The 15,065-nt window shown below is 37.9% G+C and overlaps 1 protein-coding gene across 1 annotated transcript in view; it reads right to left on the reverse strand.

Moving 5' to 3' along the window:
• The window catches only part of gdap1l1 (ganglioside induced differentiation associated protein 1-like 1), a 33,667-nt gene that overhangs the window by 10,797 nt on the left and 7,805 nt on the right, over positions 1–15,065 (reverse strand). The window contains exons 2-5 of the mRNA XM_036142078.1: positions 13,184–13,376; positions 5,180–5,353; positions 1,504–1,598; positions 273–396 (exon numbers count right to left, since the gene is read on the reverse strand). Of these exons, the coding sequence (XP_035997971.1) occupies positions 273–396; positions 1,504–1,598; positions 5,180–5,353; positions 13,184–13,376 (586 nt within the window). The remainder of the gene's footprint in view (positions 1–272; positions 397–1,503; positions 1,599–5,179; positions 5,354–13,183; positions 13,377–15,065) is intronic.

Here is a 15,065-nt window from a genome sequence, read left to right on the forward strand (position 1 = left end):
GGATGTCGCCCAAGACCTTTCGAAAAGCGTAGCGTTTTTGCACACGCACGAAAAAGGACTGCAGGTTGGGGCCGGCTGCCGTCCTCCCAGTATTTCCTAGAAAGTCCCAAGAACTTGAGCCTGTGCAACAAGGCTCCAAGGCAGATATCAGCTAGTGTAAATTCAGGTCCACAAAGCCACAACTCGCACTTTTGACCTGCAAGACAAAGCAGTAGAAAGATCAAAAGAACAGTTTTCTGTTGTGGATTTTTTTTTCTTCTAAAGTTATTGACTGGAAATACCTTGATACTCTAGTTTTCTTTTCTCAAGTTCAGCCTCCACTTGATCCAGAACCATGGCTAATTCCCCCAGGATTTTCTTCAAGTAGTTCACATTGTCGTGGTCTAAGATTTTTGCCTGGAAATCATTAGGCAAGGGCTTATTAGAGAACATTAGAAATTATAAGCACTTAAAAGAGGTTTAGCTTTCTAATCATATAGGGCTTCAGTTGTACTCTGTTATTATAAAGTTTTATTTAAAACATTTTACACAAACAAATACCTGCTCTTGTAAATACACATGTTCTCTGTGCTTGATTAAATAATGCTGTAGTTGCAGTACTAATTTCCTCAAAATTGAGTACATTTGATTGAGTCAGATTATTACATCAGAGTCAATCCACAAACTCAGATGGAGCATTTTGGGAACGTGAATAATTACATTCACAGCATGATTTCGGAAAACATAGTTTTAAAAAAATCTACTAATAACCCCTCACATCAGGGACTGAATGAGTAAAACTGAATACACATTGTATTTTTAATTTAAATATTACATGTGCTGCCATTATGTTTTATACATCTTTTAATTAATTAATTTATTCTCTGTTTAAAGCTATAGTTGGTAATCCTGTTCATAAACACTTTTTGTTATACTGGGTAAAATGGTCCTTCCATCCTTAAAGTAGTCAATACATTATATATTCAGAAAAAAGGAGGTTAAAAAATGAGATGTCTGTGGGAGCTGCAGGCCTGTATAAACAAACAAACCCAGCCTTGCAGTTTGCCATGCACACTTCTAGTGTTTATGTGTCCGGTTAGCTTAGCTGTTAGCTTAGCTGTTAGCTTAACGATTAGCTTTGGTGTAGCTCCGCTGCTCTCACTGTAGACTTTGAACATGGCTGAGAGCCGCAAAAAGCAAACCACAGACAAGTTTCTAAGAAGAAGAGGAAGGCCTCAGTGGAAAGAAATAAGACCAGAGTGGATATGGGAGATTTTTTTTCACACAACCCTCCTGAGGAGTGGAACAGCAGGTTTAACATGCGCAGTTATTCAAAAATAGGGACTTGGGGAAACCTCTGGAAATATCGCCGACTACCTTTAAATGTGTGACTGTTGGATTGTGCAAACTGCTTGTCGACTGACCACCATAAGAACGATGTCTCGCTTCTGTATTTGGTGAATATGAAGGAACAAACCATGAACTGAGCTGAACAAGACTGTGCTCAAAGCATTACAAACTCACCATTAGTTTTTTCTGCTTGGACAAGTAGGGTTCTGTCAGCTGAGGCTCTTCATGGTCCAGTTTCATCAGCTCAGTTGCAGCATTAGCCAAGTGTCCTGAAGTTACATACACACATAAGCACACATTAAGTGTTTTTCCATTCTTTTATTGAATATAGGAATATAGGAGAACATACAGCTCGGAAGAAAAATATGTTTACCCTATTGAATATTTAACTAAATATTCAGTTTTCTGATTTAAAGTACTAATATACTTCTTATTTCTAGAAAAGTATGGTATACGATTGCACATAAACAATAAACATTAATCTTTTTTTAACTCATTTAACAAAAGATGTATAAACATTTTCATTCTGGCTCAGAAAAGAGAAGGCTAATCAGCTGATATTAACTTAATGTTACCCTAACATTAAGTGTCAATGAGATCAATATTAGGTCTTTGACTCAGCTCAGCCCTTCTCGATGGATTCACAAATATGTTTTGGGTCATTGTAATGTCCAGTTCTGCTTCAGTTTCAACTTTTTTACACATGGTTTCCCATGATCTTAAAGCAACCTCTGGTCCACATTAAAACCATTGGTTGCCTGCATGATAATCTGGCCAAGTTCTGCTCCAGGAAACCACCACTATTATTGATATTAATATGTTTTTTTTTTTTTTTAAAGGAGTGGGGTGATGCTTTTCCCTCAGTCACCACTGGTCCCCGTGTTTTTTGTTGTTGTTGTTTTTGTCCTCAAGATCAAGATAAACTTTTCATCCCAAATGGGCCATTTGTTTTCCAGCCAGCCAGCAGTGAATGGATTCAAGAACATGTAGGAATACTTAAATAATCACAACCTTCATGGTACAACCAGGATACAAACAAAGGTACTCAGTCTCTATTCAGACCTATCAGGTTAAATTATTAACGAGGCTGACACTAACAGAAACACCATAAACATTTCAACCAAGTATGGCTCTTTATTACCCTGTATCTGTGAGCAGATAACAGCAACTATTTTCCTTTAATTACTCCTTCGTTTACTCATGTTTGTCTCTGTTGTCGGAGATGTTTTGATTTTGGATTCCCTTTCTTTTCCTTTTAAAAGCACAATAACATAGAGAAGTCTGTTTTCTGGTCATATTTATTTTTGCACCATAAGATGATTTTTTTTATTTTATTTTAGATTCCCATTTTCTTACGCACCAGGGCAAGACAAACAATTCTTAATTCATTTAATTTTAATTAAATTTTTATTTATATAGCGCCAATTCACAACATGTCATCTAAAGGCACTTCACAAAGTCAAATTCAATTAGTTACAATCAGTTCAATCAATTCATCTCAGTTCATTTCTTCTCTTCATTAAAATTATGGCCATATCCATTTTAATTATTTTAAAACAGTTTTTGCATTGACTTGACTATTCATTAAGATGTAATATGGCTGCTGCTAACTGCCACTGACATCATTAACTGAATGAAAATAAATTGCTTAGAATAATTTTCTTTATCATGTCCATAATAAGGTATTTTATGCACAACACTAGCTATACGAAGTATCTTGTACAGCGATCCAGACGGGTTGTAATATGGGCTTTTTACTAGGCTTACTAATCCAGTCCAGGATATAAATGTATGTGGCTCATCTTGTTCTTTGCAAACTAATTTTATTTCTCTCAGTAACTTTTGTTTATCCTCTTTCTCCCACCCTCCATCCCTCAGATTCTGGACGTATTGGATAATTTTGACCCAATAGTCCTGTTGGTTCCACTTAAATGTAAGAAATATTCTTATGTACCGTATGTTGTTTCAGTTTGTTTCTAATGCGTTCAAAAGTAGAAATCTTGCCATCGTTACTGGTTTAAACTACATCACACCACACCTTTGACTTTTACAAACAGTTTCAAAACTCATCTTTAATTTTGGATCAGTCGAGAATATTTTGTGAAGCGATTGATTTTACAGCTCTCATAACATATGAACAGAGTTCATCAGTGGTGAGATTCAGCTGCCCGGTTTTAAAGCAGAACTACAAACCATGACTACATCACTACATTATTTAAGTTGATCTTAGTGAGTCTGCTCTTTTTAAGCCTACGTACCTTTGGATTTTCCTGACCCAGCAATTTTTTTTATTTGCTGCACCTCATTTCCTCCTAAATCTGTTTAACTGCAGCTGACCGATAATATTAATTTGTTCCACAAACCTTATTTCTGCCTTGCATAGCTGGAGTTACTGGATCTGAAATGCTCAATCTAATACATTCATACTTGATAATTACTGGTTGTTGCCAATGTTGTTTTCTGGTAAAATTTTATTGTAATTTTACTGAGGACATGGGTAAAAAATAACAGGGTGGGGGTGGATCTGGACCCTCCCAAATATAGGAAAAATGTTGATAAATCATTAGAGGAACCTATTTTTTTAAAACAATATAAAAATGAAAACGTGAAAAAAAATCCACCAGTCATTGAGGAACAAAAGGATGTGTTTTTACAATGCCTCCCTCCAAAGTCTGTATAAAGGTTTGATCCATCACACCAACAGCCAGCTTCCAGAAACAGAGACACAGCGGTGGCATCTGAGGAGCTGAGTCTATAAAGAGCCCTGGATCCTCTTGCATGTTCTCTTCAGCCAAACCCATAGATTTTATAGAGGATGCAGGTCTCTGTGCTGTATATATCACAGAAGACAGATGTGTCTGGTGACCCATGATGATTTGGCCATATGTGTTGGATCACTTAGTGATAGAGAAACCAAAACCCTGTTCTGATCTTTAAAAAAGCGGGCGATGCTTTGCCCTCTTAGCACATCCCTGAGGGTTTCTGAGATAGAAACAGGCCCACAGCATCACTGGTCCTCCACCATAATTTAACATTGTGCTTCGGATGCTAAAGGATGAGGTAAGGGTGCAGATTAGACATGTTTGTCCATATATTCATGTTCTGGTTCACAACAAACTTTTTTTTTTGTTTTTCAGAAAAAAAAAGCTCAGCTGCAGTTCAAGTCCAACTGTGGTTAACATGAGACTTTTAGCAACTTATCCAATATGTTCTCTAAAAAAAAAAAAAAAAAACTGCTGCATGTATAATGAAATTAAACTGCAAACAGGTGAACTTTATCTGACAACTAGTTGACATCTACAGGCAATCGAAGGTTGGTGCTGGATTTCTTTTTAAAGTTACCAGAGTGAAAGGAGCTGAATAAATCTGCACAAAACCACATTATGTTACCTCCACTTCCCAGTGGAGATGACTCCAGTTTTTTTGCATTGGTCGATCAGATAAGAAAAAACGTATAATTAAGTTTGTAGTTGTGAAGAAATTGTAAAAAGTTTAAGGGGAATGAAAACTTTTGCAATATACTGTAGGACAACCAACCTTTTGTGTTTGACTTTGACGTGCCAGTGGTTTGTGGCTGGCTCCCACAAAAATGGGGTATTTTTAGCTCACCAGGTTGAATGGCTCACCGATGGATGCAAGTCCAGCTTTGTTTATCTGCATTTTAATACATATTTACCCCCGTTCCACTTTTATGTCTCCAAACTTTTAGATAAGATTCATTAAAACATTTCCTCCCCACCCAAACAGCACCTGAACTGCAAAATCTTTAAGACTTGTCCTTTCCTCCTGTAAGCGCTCCAGAATCATACATATTAATGCCTGCGCCGTGCAGTGAGCTGACGTCACTTACTACGTATTTCTGCGGTGGCGTACTTTGGGATCATAGAGTCAGTGGTGAGCTCCGGATGGAGGATGCAGCCATGTGTGTAAGCATCCATGGGCAGGCCGTCCAGGAGCTGGCGGTACTGTTGCACACGGTCGTGGAGAGGCGAGTCCGGATCAGGAATCAGCTGAGCCACTGCCTCTGTAGCACGGAGACACAAACATGACAGGAAGATAACATTTCTGAGACACCATGGATCCAACAAACCGTGAAGAAACAGGACAATAAGAAGCACTGCTGCACACTGGAGTTCATTTTCCAAAGCTTCTCAGCGCAGCTGACGTTTCTCTGCCACTGTCTGCAAAACCCCCAAAGTATTTCTGACTCCTAGACAGCGCGTTAACCTGGAAATAGATGACTGCAGTCACTCTCGGTGACAAAGCCAGGCATTTGGACAGAGAAAACAATTCCTTGAGAGCTGCAAGCCTCCAAGACGCTCTAAGCAAAAACTCTTATGGGATTAAATTCAAGAATGTTCCAGCAGGACAGAAGGTAAACAGAAAGATGAGGCAACGTTTTCATTACATTTTCCCAAATTGCATAATCAGGTGTCTGAAATCCTGTAGCTGTACTCCCCTGACAGCGTCGTGTTTAAACACAAACACTAATTAACTATTTGGGGAAATTAAACTATTTACTTTTTCTTTATCACTCATGACTGTAGATGATTGTAGGAGGCTTATCCCAATGAGCTATTAGCCATGGTGCCTAAAGAAAGTATCTATGAAGTATAAATAATAGAACATTAGGCGTTAATTGGCATATTGTTGTGTGTTTTTTATATTTAAAAGCACAGCCCTAAAATAAAACAACTTTTATTAACCATAAGACTAGAAAGTAGACATGTTTTATTTATGTACAGTTAAAACCAGATATTTCCTTACATTGCTTCATAAGGGCCGATTTTTCTCTGTCAAATAAAATTAGAATAAATATTTCCTGTTATAGGTCAATAAGAATTACTCAAATTGTTCTTTCTGAAGGCCAGAATAAAGAAAGAGTATTTTTAGACATTGTTTAAAAATGTTTTTGTTACAAAGAGCATGTTTTGGTTTGAAATGTGTGCATGAACCCCAGACAAAAAGCAAAAGGTCTTGTGACGATCCAGGCAGAAGCTATCCACAGTGAAACAAGTTCTGTAGTGATATGAGCTGCAACGCCACTCAGCGAGGAAGCAGCCATTTCTCTGATTTCTGTTTTGGATGCAGTTTTCTGTGACAGAGACTTTAAATTAAACTGTTTGACTGTAATTAGTTTTGGATGTAAATCTGATCTGCTGCTGAGATGTAGCGTTAATGGTCGAACGTTGCTTCTTTGTCTGCAGGCTCACAGCTGGTCACGTTCAGGAGGCGCTTCTCGGACCCAACAGAATTGATTAGACAGCTGCTTTAGGCCGATGGAGAACAACCAAACGGTGGAAACAGAGCTGCACTCTGCTAAGCTCCAGATCGCTGAGTAATCAGTGTCAATAGATGGGAAGATCAGGTCTGCTTCTGCAATGTCATGTAAATATTGGAACAACAGCAAAACCCTGAAAACTGTCAACTGTTTCATAAATAAGATACAAAATAAAGATGAAAGGGGCTAAATATTATAGCTTGTTTTTGTTCATTTGTTACCAATTGGCAAAATACCTTTGCAGCCCTTGTGTTTCAGCAGCAGTACAGTATGTAGATGTCCTGATTTCTGCTGTTTTTTTTCTAATGGATGTGTTTTAGCTTGTAACAATGTACAGGTCTTTGTGCCAGCTGTTGGCTGTTTTTAAGTGCTTTATAAATGAAGATGGCATGGTATGGTAAACAGTGCTGTGAAAACGTACTTCTCCAGTTTTTGTTTGTATGGTTTTTTTTGTCACAAATGAACCAAAGATAATCTGGGGATATGAAAAAAAATGGTTACATCCATTAGGGGGCAAAAGCTAAATGAACATTTTCCCTAATATAAAAATAGCTACATTTACATGGACAAAAGTAATCGGAATAAATGGTGGATTGTAAAAAGATTTGTCATGTAAACACGGTTTTCGGAATATTGTGATTAGATTAAGCTCAATCAGAAGGAAATTGTATTCCGAATGAAAGGGATGGTGTCATGGTTCAGTTTTGGTCAGGCCTTTTTTTCCCTGTTGTTTTTCAGTTCCTCCTCCTCTCACTCAGCTCACCCTTCACTCCCTCAGCAATCAGTCACACCTGTTAGGCTAATTAGTCAGAACTCACTCCACCTGCCAGCCTCCCTACATAAGCCTCACTCAGTCTTCTCCTTCCTGCTGGTTTGTCATCAGTCTCCACTCACTTCATGTCTGTCAGCCTGGTTTGCGCTCTGCTCTGTTGCTGGATTCCTGCCACCTCTGTGCCTAAGGTAAAGCCTCTGCTAGCTGCTGGACTTCCTGCCACATCTGTGCTTCAAGTAATGCCTCTGCTAGCTGCTGGATTCCTATCACCTCTGTGCCTAAAGTAAAGCCTCTGCTAGCTGCTGGATTCCTGCCACTTCTGTGCCTCAAGTAAAACCTCTGCTAGCCACTGGACTTTCTGCCACCTCTGTGCTTCAAGTAAGGCCTCTGCTAGCTGCTGGATTTTCTGCCTCCTCGGTGCTTCAAGTAAGGTCTCTGCTAGCTGCTGTGACGAGTGGCAAAGAGTGTTTTACTTTGTTGAATCATGAAATCTGAACTTAAGTGAGCCATTTGAAGCATTCAGTGCTTTAGCTGTTGTTCTGGAAGAGTCGTCAGGTTTAAACAGAATTTCGTTCGATCAGGGCATCACGTGTTGCTTTTTTGAGATATTTTAACCTGCTTCATGTTGCCACATAGGTTCTATTTGAGTGATTTATTTCTTTTCACACAGTTCTACATTTATAAAAGAAATCAGGGTTTGAAAAATACTTTTTTCATTTTATCAGGTAATTTTTGTCAGATATTAAAATTTGTCAGATTATCAGAAACTTTTCTGGGCTTAAAAAGCTAAAAAATATAACAAATGTGTGCGGAGCAAATGCTTTTCCACAGCACTGTATTTGCAGCATCATTTGTCTCTTCTCTGAGACATCTGCACCTGCCAGGCCATTAAGGACCTGGATGCAGAGAAAAAAACATGCCTGCAAGTTATAAAATCCCAGACTGAATTCTGGCTAAAAGCTTGTCCAGCAAGATGTCTGCTTTACAACATTAACAGGTTTTTTCAACATTATATAGATTAGATAAATACATTCAAGTCTCTGGTTTTGCTTTAACACTGGAGTTGTGCAGGTACTTGATATATTCTTGCAAAGAAACCCAAAAACCCTGAACACAACACAAGAGTCTGAAAGAGGAAGACGCCTACGTTGCAGCTTTTTGTTTCAAGTTAAGCAGTAACCCTGATCATCTGCTGCTGAAATTGACAATTTGAAGCATTGTTGGGACCAGAATCTGTATGGATCAGACCATCTGCGTAACATAATATCTCAGCTGAGGTGCTGCGGGACACTGAACAACAAGGCCTCACAAAGGTTTTTATTTCCCTTTAACTGTTCCATCCACAAACTCCAGTGTGTTTTTGTTGCAATGGTGTCCAGACCTATTGCCAGGTGGGCCAAAGTATTTTTTTCTCTCATTTTAAGAGCTCAGCAATACACTAAATCAAGATTCAAAACTTTTCCGTAGTGAAAAAGTAGTAGATTTTTGCAGAGACAGGATGTCTACATCTCAAGCCTATTTTTGGGGGATTTTATGTGACAGATGAAAAACAAACCACTCACTGTGATGTGGAAGGTAAAGGACAAAATGATTTCCATCCTTTTACAAAGAAAAACCTTAATAGCATGGTGTGCATTTGTATTCAGCTCCCCTGAGTCAATACTTTGTGCAGGACCCCCTTTTGTGGCATTAGAAACTGGGTTTTTTGCCCATTCTTCTTTGAAAAACAGCTCAAGCTGATTTGAACTGAATCCGTCCGGGAGTTTGACAGGGCCATTCTAACATATCTGACCTAAACCATTTTACTGCAGCTTGGGTTGTATGTTTCATATCATTCTAATGCTGAATAACTCTAGTCGTTTTCAGCCTCAACTAGTTTTCCTCTTCATTGATCGATCTGTAAATCAACTCCCTGCTTCCCTGCCCCTGATGAAGAAAGTCAGGACCACATCACGCTGCTGCCACCATCATTTTTCACTGTAGACAGGATGTAATCATCCTGACCACATCTGTAAACATCTGTGACTTTATATATATATATATATATATATATATAATTTAACTATAACAGTTAAAGTATTCATCATTCACTGACCTCATCTTCAGAGACTCTATCTTCCGTTTAAGTAGCTGTTGCTGTACTTCACCTTCAGTACTTGTCTATTTTTGACTCAATGTCTTGAAACCCTTTCAAGATAATAAAATAATCTTCTGCTTTTGTAACCACTTTCAGATTCCTCTCTGGGAAGCATTCCAGTTTTTGTCTAATTTAATAATCAGAGATGGTTTTGGTGACATTGGAGCAAAGACGCTGCAGTGACTTTATACCGACACGTTTTGCGAGGATGACAGCTGGCCTTGGAACGTCTTCCAATTGTCCCTGTTGCTCCAACTGCGCAGCACCAGCACATGTATTTTTCGCGAGCTCTGCAGAGCAGAACCGGCACCTGCTATGAGACCAACTTCCTGTCGTTTTGCAGGAAATTACCTGACAGGAGTTTTGTTTTGCGAATCCTTCAACAAAAAAAACAACAACAAACATAACCGTTACTGGGTTTTAATGCAAAATGTTGTGTTGGCAGCTGGATACTTTTTGCCTCATCAGGAGTTAGTTTTATTCTTTTTAAAAATAAATTATTTCACCTGATGAATTTATGTATGTCCCAGTTGGTTATTACAGTAAAGACACACATTATTTCTACCCATGCCAGATTTAGGCTTTAAGTAACAATAAGCAAAATTTCAACATTTTAAATAGAATGCACTAAAAAAAATAATGATGTGAAGGACTAAAGGTAATATTTCAGATGGACTATATATGACGTAACACCGCAGCTCTCTGCGTTGTTCTCCAGTCTCTTATTCACATAGCCGGGCCGGAACGTGCGTGTATGTGCATGTGGATAGCTGCCACTGGGTTTAGCCTCTCCCTGCCCTAAAATACCACCGTCAGAGCAGCGCAGCGTTGGAGCAACATGGCAGAGACCACAACAGCAGATCAACATGTTCTCTTACTAACAGCATTATAAAGTTATGAGTGACTTACTTCTTCACTTGAAATATTCCTCTAAAGGTGAGGCTGTTTGCCGTGTTTTTGTCCTTTACAAAAATGCACATAGGAGGCGACATGTGAGAAGGGAAAGGAGGGGATTGGTTTTGTTTTGGTCTGCACACGGTGCTCAACCACCACCTACTGGTGAAATATCACTTATTGCTCCTTTAAAGCTTTGTTTTGACTTTACTAGCATGTTTCTTCTGACTGTAAGTAAAATTAACATTTTGTGCCAGTCCAGTCAAAGTCACCCTAAGATTAGGGTGATGGGAAAGAGGCCATAGACCCTTAAAGACTTGGAGCTCATCATCAAAGACAAATCATCAAAATGTTTGAGTAAATATGCAAAACATTTGTCAGCATTTCTAAGAATGGTGTGAATAATGTAATGCCGATAAGGATTTTTTTTATTTATCATTGGAAAATTATAGTTTGTTTAAATCCCATACAAAACAACATAACCATTCAGTTATATTGTGTAAATATCATTTCAATCATGCCTGCTTAATTTCCCTTCAGAAACTAAATTATTGATCTAATACACTTATTTCATATCAAAATCTACCAGGCACATGAATAATTTTGGCCATTATTATGTTTAAAATTAAACTGGACTGGCCTGTGGTTTATTCTACAACGTATTGAATTATCACAGATCAGAAAAACAAAATATGGTTGTTTAGACATTTTTAACAGCTGCAATGACACAATTTCTAAATGTTAAACAACACAGCTGGCAGAGCGACTGCCTCAATACACAGATTATACAAAAATACAACCACCTGAAAACAGTCTGATGAAATTTTTATACTTTTGAATAAGACTGTGCTCATATTTTAGAACAAAACATGCTTAAATCACTGGAGGTGGGTAGATATTTCGACAGCCTAGTGTCCCTGCGGTACCTGAATGCACCACACAGCACGTGGGATAAATCACCTTTGTGAATCTCACAGGATGTATAGAGTTTGAGGCTGATTGGATGCAACAGGTAACCATTTGGGTGTCAGTTGAGTTTTTTCTCCGGTACCAATGATGTTTACATTGGCCTTGAAGTTGTTTGAGGTTGGTTGATTAAAATGCATTCTGATTCGGCCCATCTTCCTTTTTCCACTGTAGCTACATGGGAATCCTTAATGTTCCCAATGTTCTCTGGTTTAGGAGAGGCTCCCCACTGCAGGAACAGGACCCCAACATTTTTACAATCAAGTTCTCACCGGAGGCTTTGGACATTATGATATGTGGAGACCGAGAGAAAGGTTCAGCCTGTATAAATGTAAAATAATATTAAATAACTGGTTACAGAGAGACTCGACCATCTTTGGAAGGACTCTGCACACCATCATGGAAGCTTTATCCAGAATTATGTGCCCTGCAACCTCCATGTCCATTAAAAACAGTATTGAGGACATAAATTGCATTTCAATTTTCGTCTAGAGAAATAAACACCATTATATTTTAAAAGTGATGCTACAAAAAATTATGAAGATGGAAGCATAAAAGCTGCAGATTTTGAAATAACGAATGATGCGCTTAAAATGAAAAACCACCAATCTGCTCTGAAAAGCGTTTGGTTATCTTCATGTTTCAAAGATTAGGAGGTATTGAGATTTTATTAAGATGCAGTTTTGATATTTTTACAAATTCTGTGCTGACCAGTATTTGTTTAAGTTCTTGTGTGTTTAATTACCCCTGTATATGAATTGGCAGTGGTCTGATCAGCCACTATTCAAGTTCCCCTCATGTCTTGTTTGTTAGGTCAGTTTTGTGCTTGAGTTCTTTGTGTTACAACCTGAGTCGTAGTTTGTTGATTGATCTCAGTTTTTGGGCCCCAATTTATAATTTTGAATAATTTTTGTAATAAATTAAGAATATATATATTTAATTTTTCAACGTGTCTTTGGCTGGTCTTTGTAAAACCTTCACAGACTTTATTTTTTAATTTTTGTTTTGTTTTTATTTAAGTCATGAAGAACATGAATTACAGTCAGGCGATCACTAATATCTAAACAACAAACATTTCGGGAGCAACTTAGGGTGACTTCCGGTGTGTACTCCCATCATTGATAGTAAAAATGGTGATTACTTGTTACAGCAGTAAGTTACTCTTGAAGTTTAGTGATAGCTAGGAGACTTCTCTTTATTTATTTATTAATTTGTGTGTGTGTGTGTCACATTTAAAAGTTGCCACACAGTACATTGCATTGCAGACTTAGTTCCAATATGTTCAGGTATAAAACGACTGTATTTGTGTGGTACACGTGGGCACCGAGACAATTTTCGGTACAAAAACGTGTATGTCTACTTTGTTGGATCCACTTTTTGAGTTTTTGAAAATCCACACACCTTCAGCTTATTTTAAAGACATCCCTCGCCTTTCACATTTTAAAATGTGAAGAAGAAATGAACCTTTGTGTGACATTTGTTGAACAGAAAGTCATAATTACGGCTACAGCTGCTTTAAATTACTGCTACATTAATCTATTTTAAGGCTTTTAAAGCATCGGTAACAGGGGGGGGGCTAATAAATCTGGAGGGCTGTTTGCACATCTCCTCATTTAAAACTTGCTATTTTTTTCACTCTGTAGATGAGAGATTGCTGGGAGGTAAAGAAATCTCAGTGGGTCCTACAACAGACATCTGATGCAGAGCTCCAGAGCAGGTGAACTTATCAGCGCTATGAATATAATAAAAATCCAAGCAAAGAGGATAAGAGCAAGACAAGCTTTACTCCATCTTTGTGCCGTACCTCCCACAAAGTTTTTCTCCATGTAGTCTATAATCTGGTTGTAGTCACTGATGATGTTGTCTCCGTGGAGGAAGACGGGGACCTCCTCTCCCAGGTTCAGCCTCATGAACCAGGGCTCCTTGTGCTCCTGCAGCGGCAAACTCACATCCCTCTCGTCACACACCAGACCCTTCTCATGGATCACTAGACGTACCTGAAATTACAGACAGACATAGCTTTGAACAAACAGCATATTTTTGTAGCTTCTTCACAATACACGGGTGTTTGTTTTATATAGTGTACACCATGAGTGGCTATTTATAGTGTCGCTTATTGTTCTCATAAGAAATAGTTATTATGATGAGAATTTTGATTTGTGCCAGCGATGAACTTTGAAAACTGAATGTATTGTCATGTGTTGTTTTTATTGTAACTTTTTCTCTACTTTTTGTTCTATGAGAGCATCAATACATGTCCATACATTTGGAAAATATTATTACTTGCAGTTACTGTGTGCTGTTTAGGGATAAAAATCATGCAACTAGTGACCTGAACCAACCAACTTGGAATAAATTGCTCTTTTCAAGAGCAATTTTAGTGTTGGTGGGGCTATGATTACTGTGCAATTTAGCAGTTTTTACAGTTACCTAAAAAAGTCAGCATAGAAGTTAATGTTTTTCTTATTGTCACCTTTACATTGCAAAAACAGAACTAAAAATAAGAAAAAAAATTTTTAAATGAGTGTATTTGACCTTGATTTAGCAGGTAAATAAGTTTTTTCTCCCAATGGAATAAGATTTTTGCACTTAAAATAGGAACAATTCATCTCAATCATCTTATTTCAAGTGCAGCATATCTAATTATCTTATTTTAAGGGTAAAAATATTCATTCCATTGGCAAATAGTTTTATTTACCAGCTCAAATCAAGGTCAAACATACTAATTTCAAGAAGATTTTACTTATTTTTGTTCTCTTTTTGCAGTGTATTGTTATCACAATGATACCACAAAATATTGTGGTAAAGGTATTTTCGCCCCACTCCCAGCATAGAAATGTTTAAACTTGGATCAGTTTGTTCATTTAAAACACACAGAAGGTTAATTAGAAGAAAGACTCTAGCACACACTAAAGCTGAAACAAAATCTTATTTATCTTATTTATTCTTTCATAAAACAACCTTGCATTAAGTTAATTTATTGATTTGGATTGTAGAAACGAATGCAGTCAGCTGCTGTTGGCAAAAAGATTAAGAAAAGCTTTATATTTCTATGAGCCGTGTATTAAATCCAGGATTTCTAAGCTGCACAATGTCAGGTTGCGATGTTATACCGCTCAGGTGTCCCATAAGGTTGCCCACAAATAACACAGTCACTGTTGCAAGAAGAGTTTGTTACGTAATGATAGATTAGTCACTCTGCGCTAACGATGCCAAGACGTTCAGATGCTTAGAAGGCAAAATATGAGCTCCTCTGGCTCAGTGTCGTGCCGTGAGAGGTTAGCACTGTCTCTGGTTACAAAATAAAAATAATAAAAGTTTTACATATGAGGACACTTAAAATGTGCTCCTTATTCGGTCACTTCTTTAGTTCAAACTGATAGACAGCATGATATTTATCACTGTGTATGAAGCAAAAACAGGACTGAAGAAGGCAAAGCTCTTCTACAGACACTGCACACAGGACAAGAAACTTCCAGGTGCTGCCGCTCAGCTACATGGATTAATTGATAATCAAATGTGAGGTGAGCACACCTATGAAAGGACACGTTTCTGGAGTTTGTTGACCTGGATCAGTTTTAAAACTGCAAGAGAATGACCCCTAAACGTCTGTCTTCTGCAGTGTTGGTGTTTTTGCATCCAACATTTCCAACCATGTGTCCATTTATACCACCCCCAGAAGACGA

Source organism: Fundulus heteroclitus, chromosome 1 (assembly GCF_011125445.2).
Source record: "Fundulus heteroclitus isolate FHET01 chromosome 1, MU-UCD_Fhet_4.1, whole genome shotgun sequence".
Lineage (NCBI taxonomy): Eukaryota > Metazoa > Chordata > Actinopteri > Cyprinodontiformes > Fundulidae > Fundulus > Fundulus heteroclitus.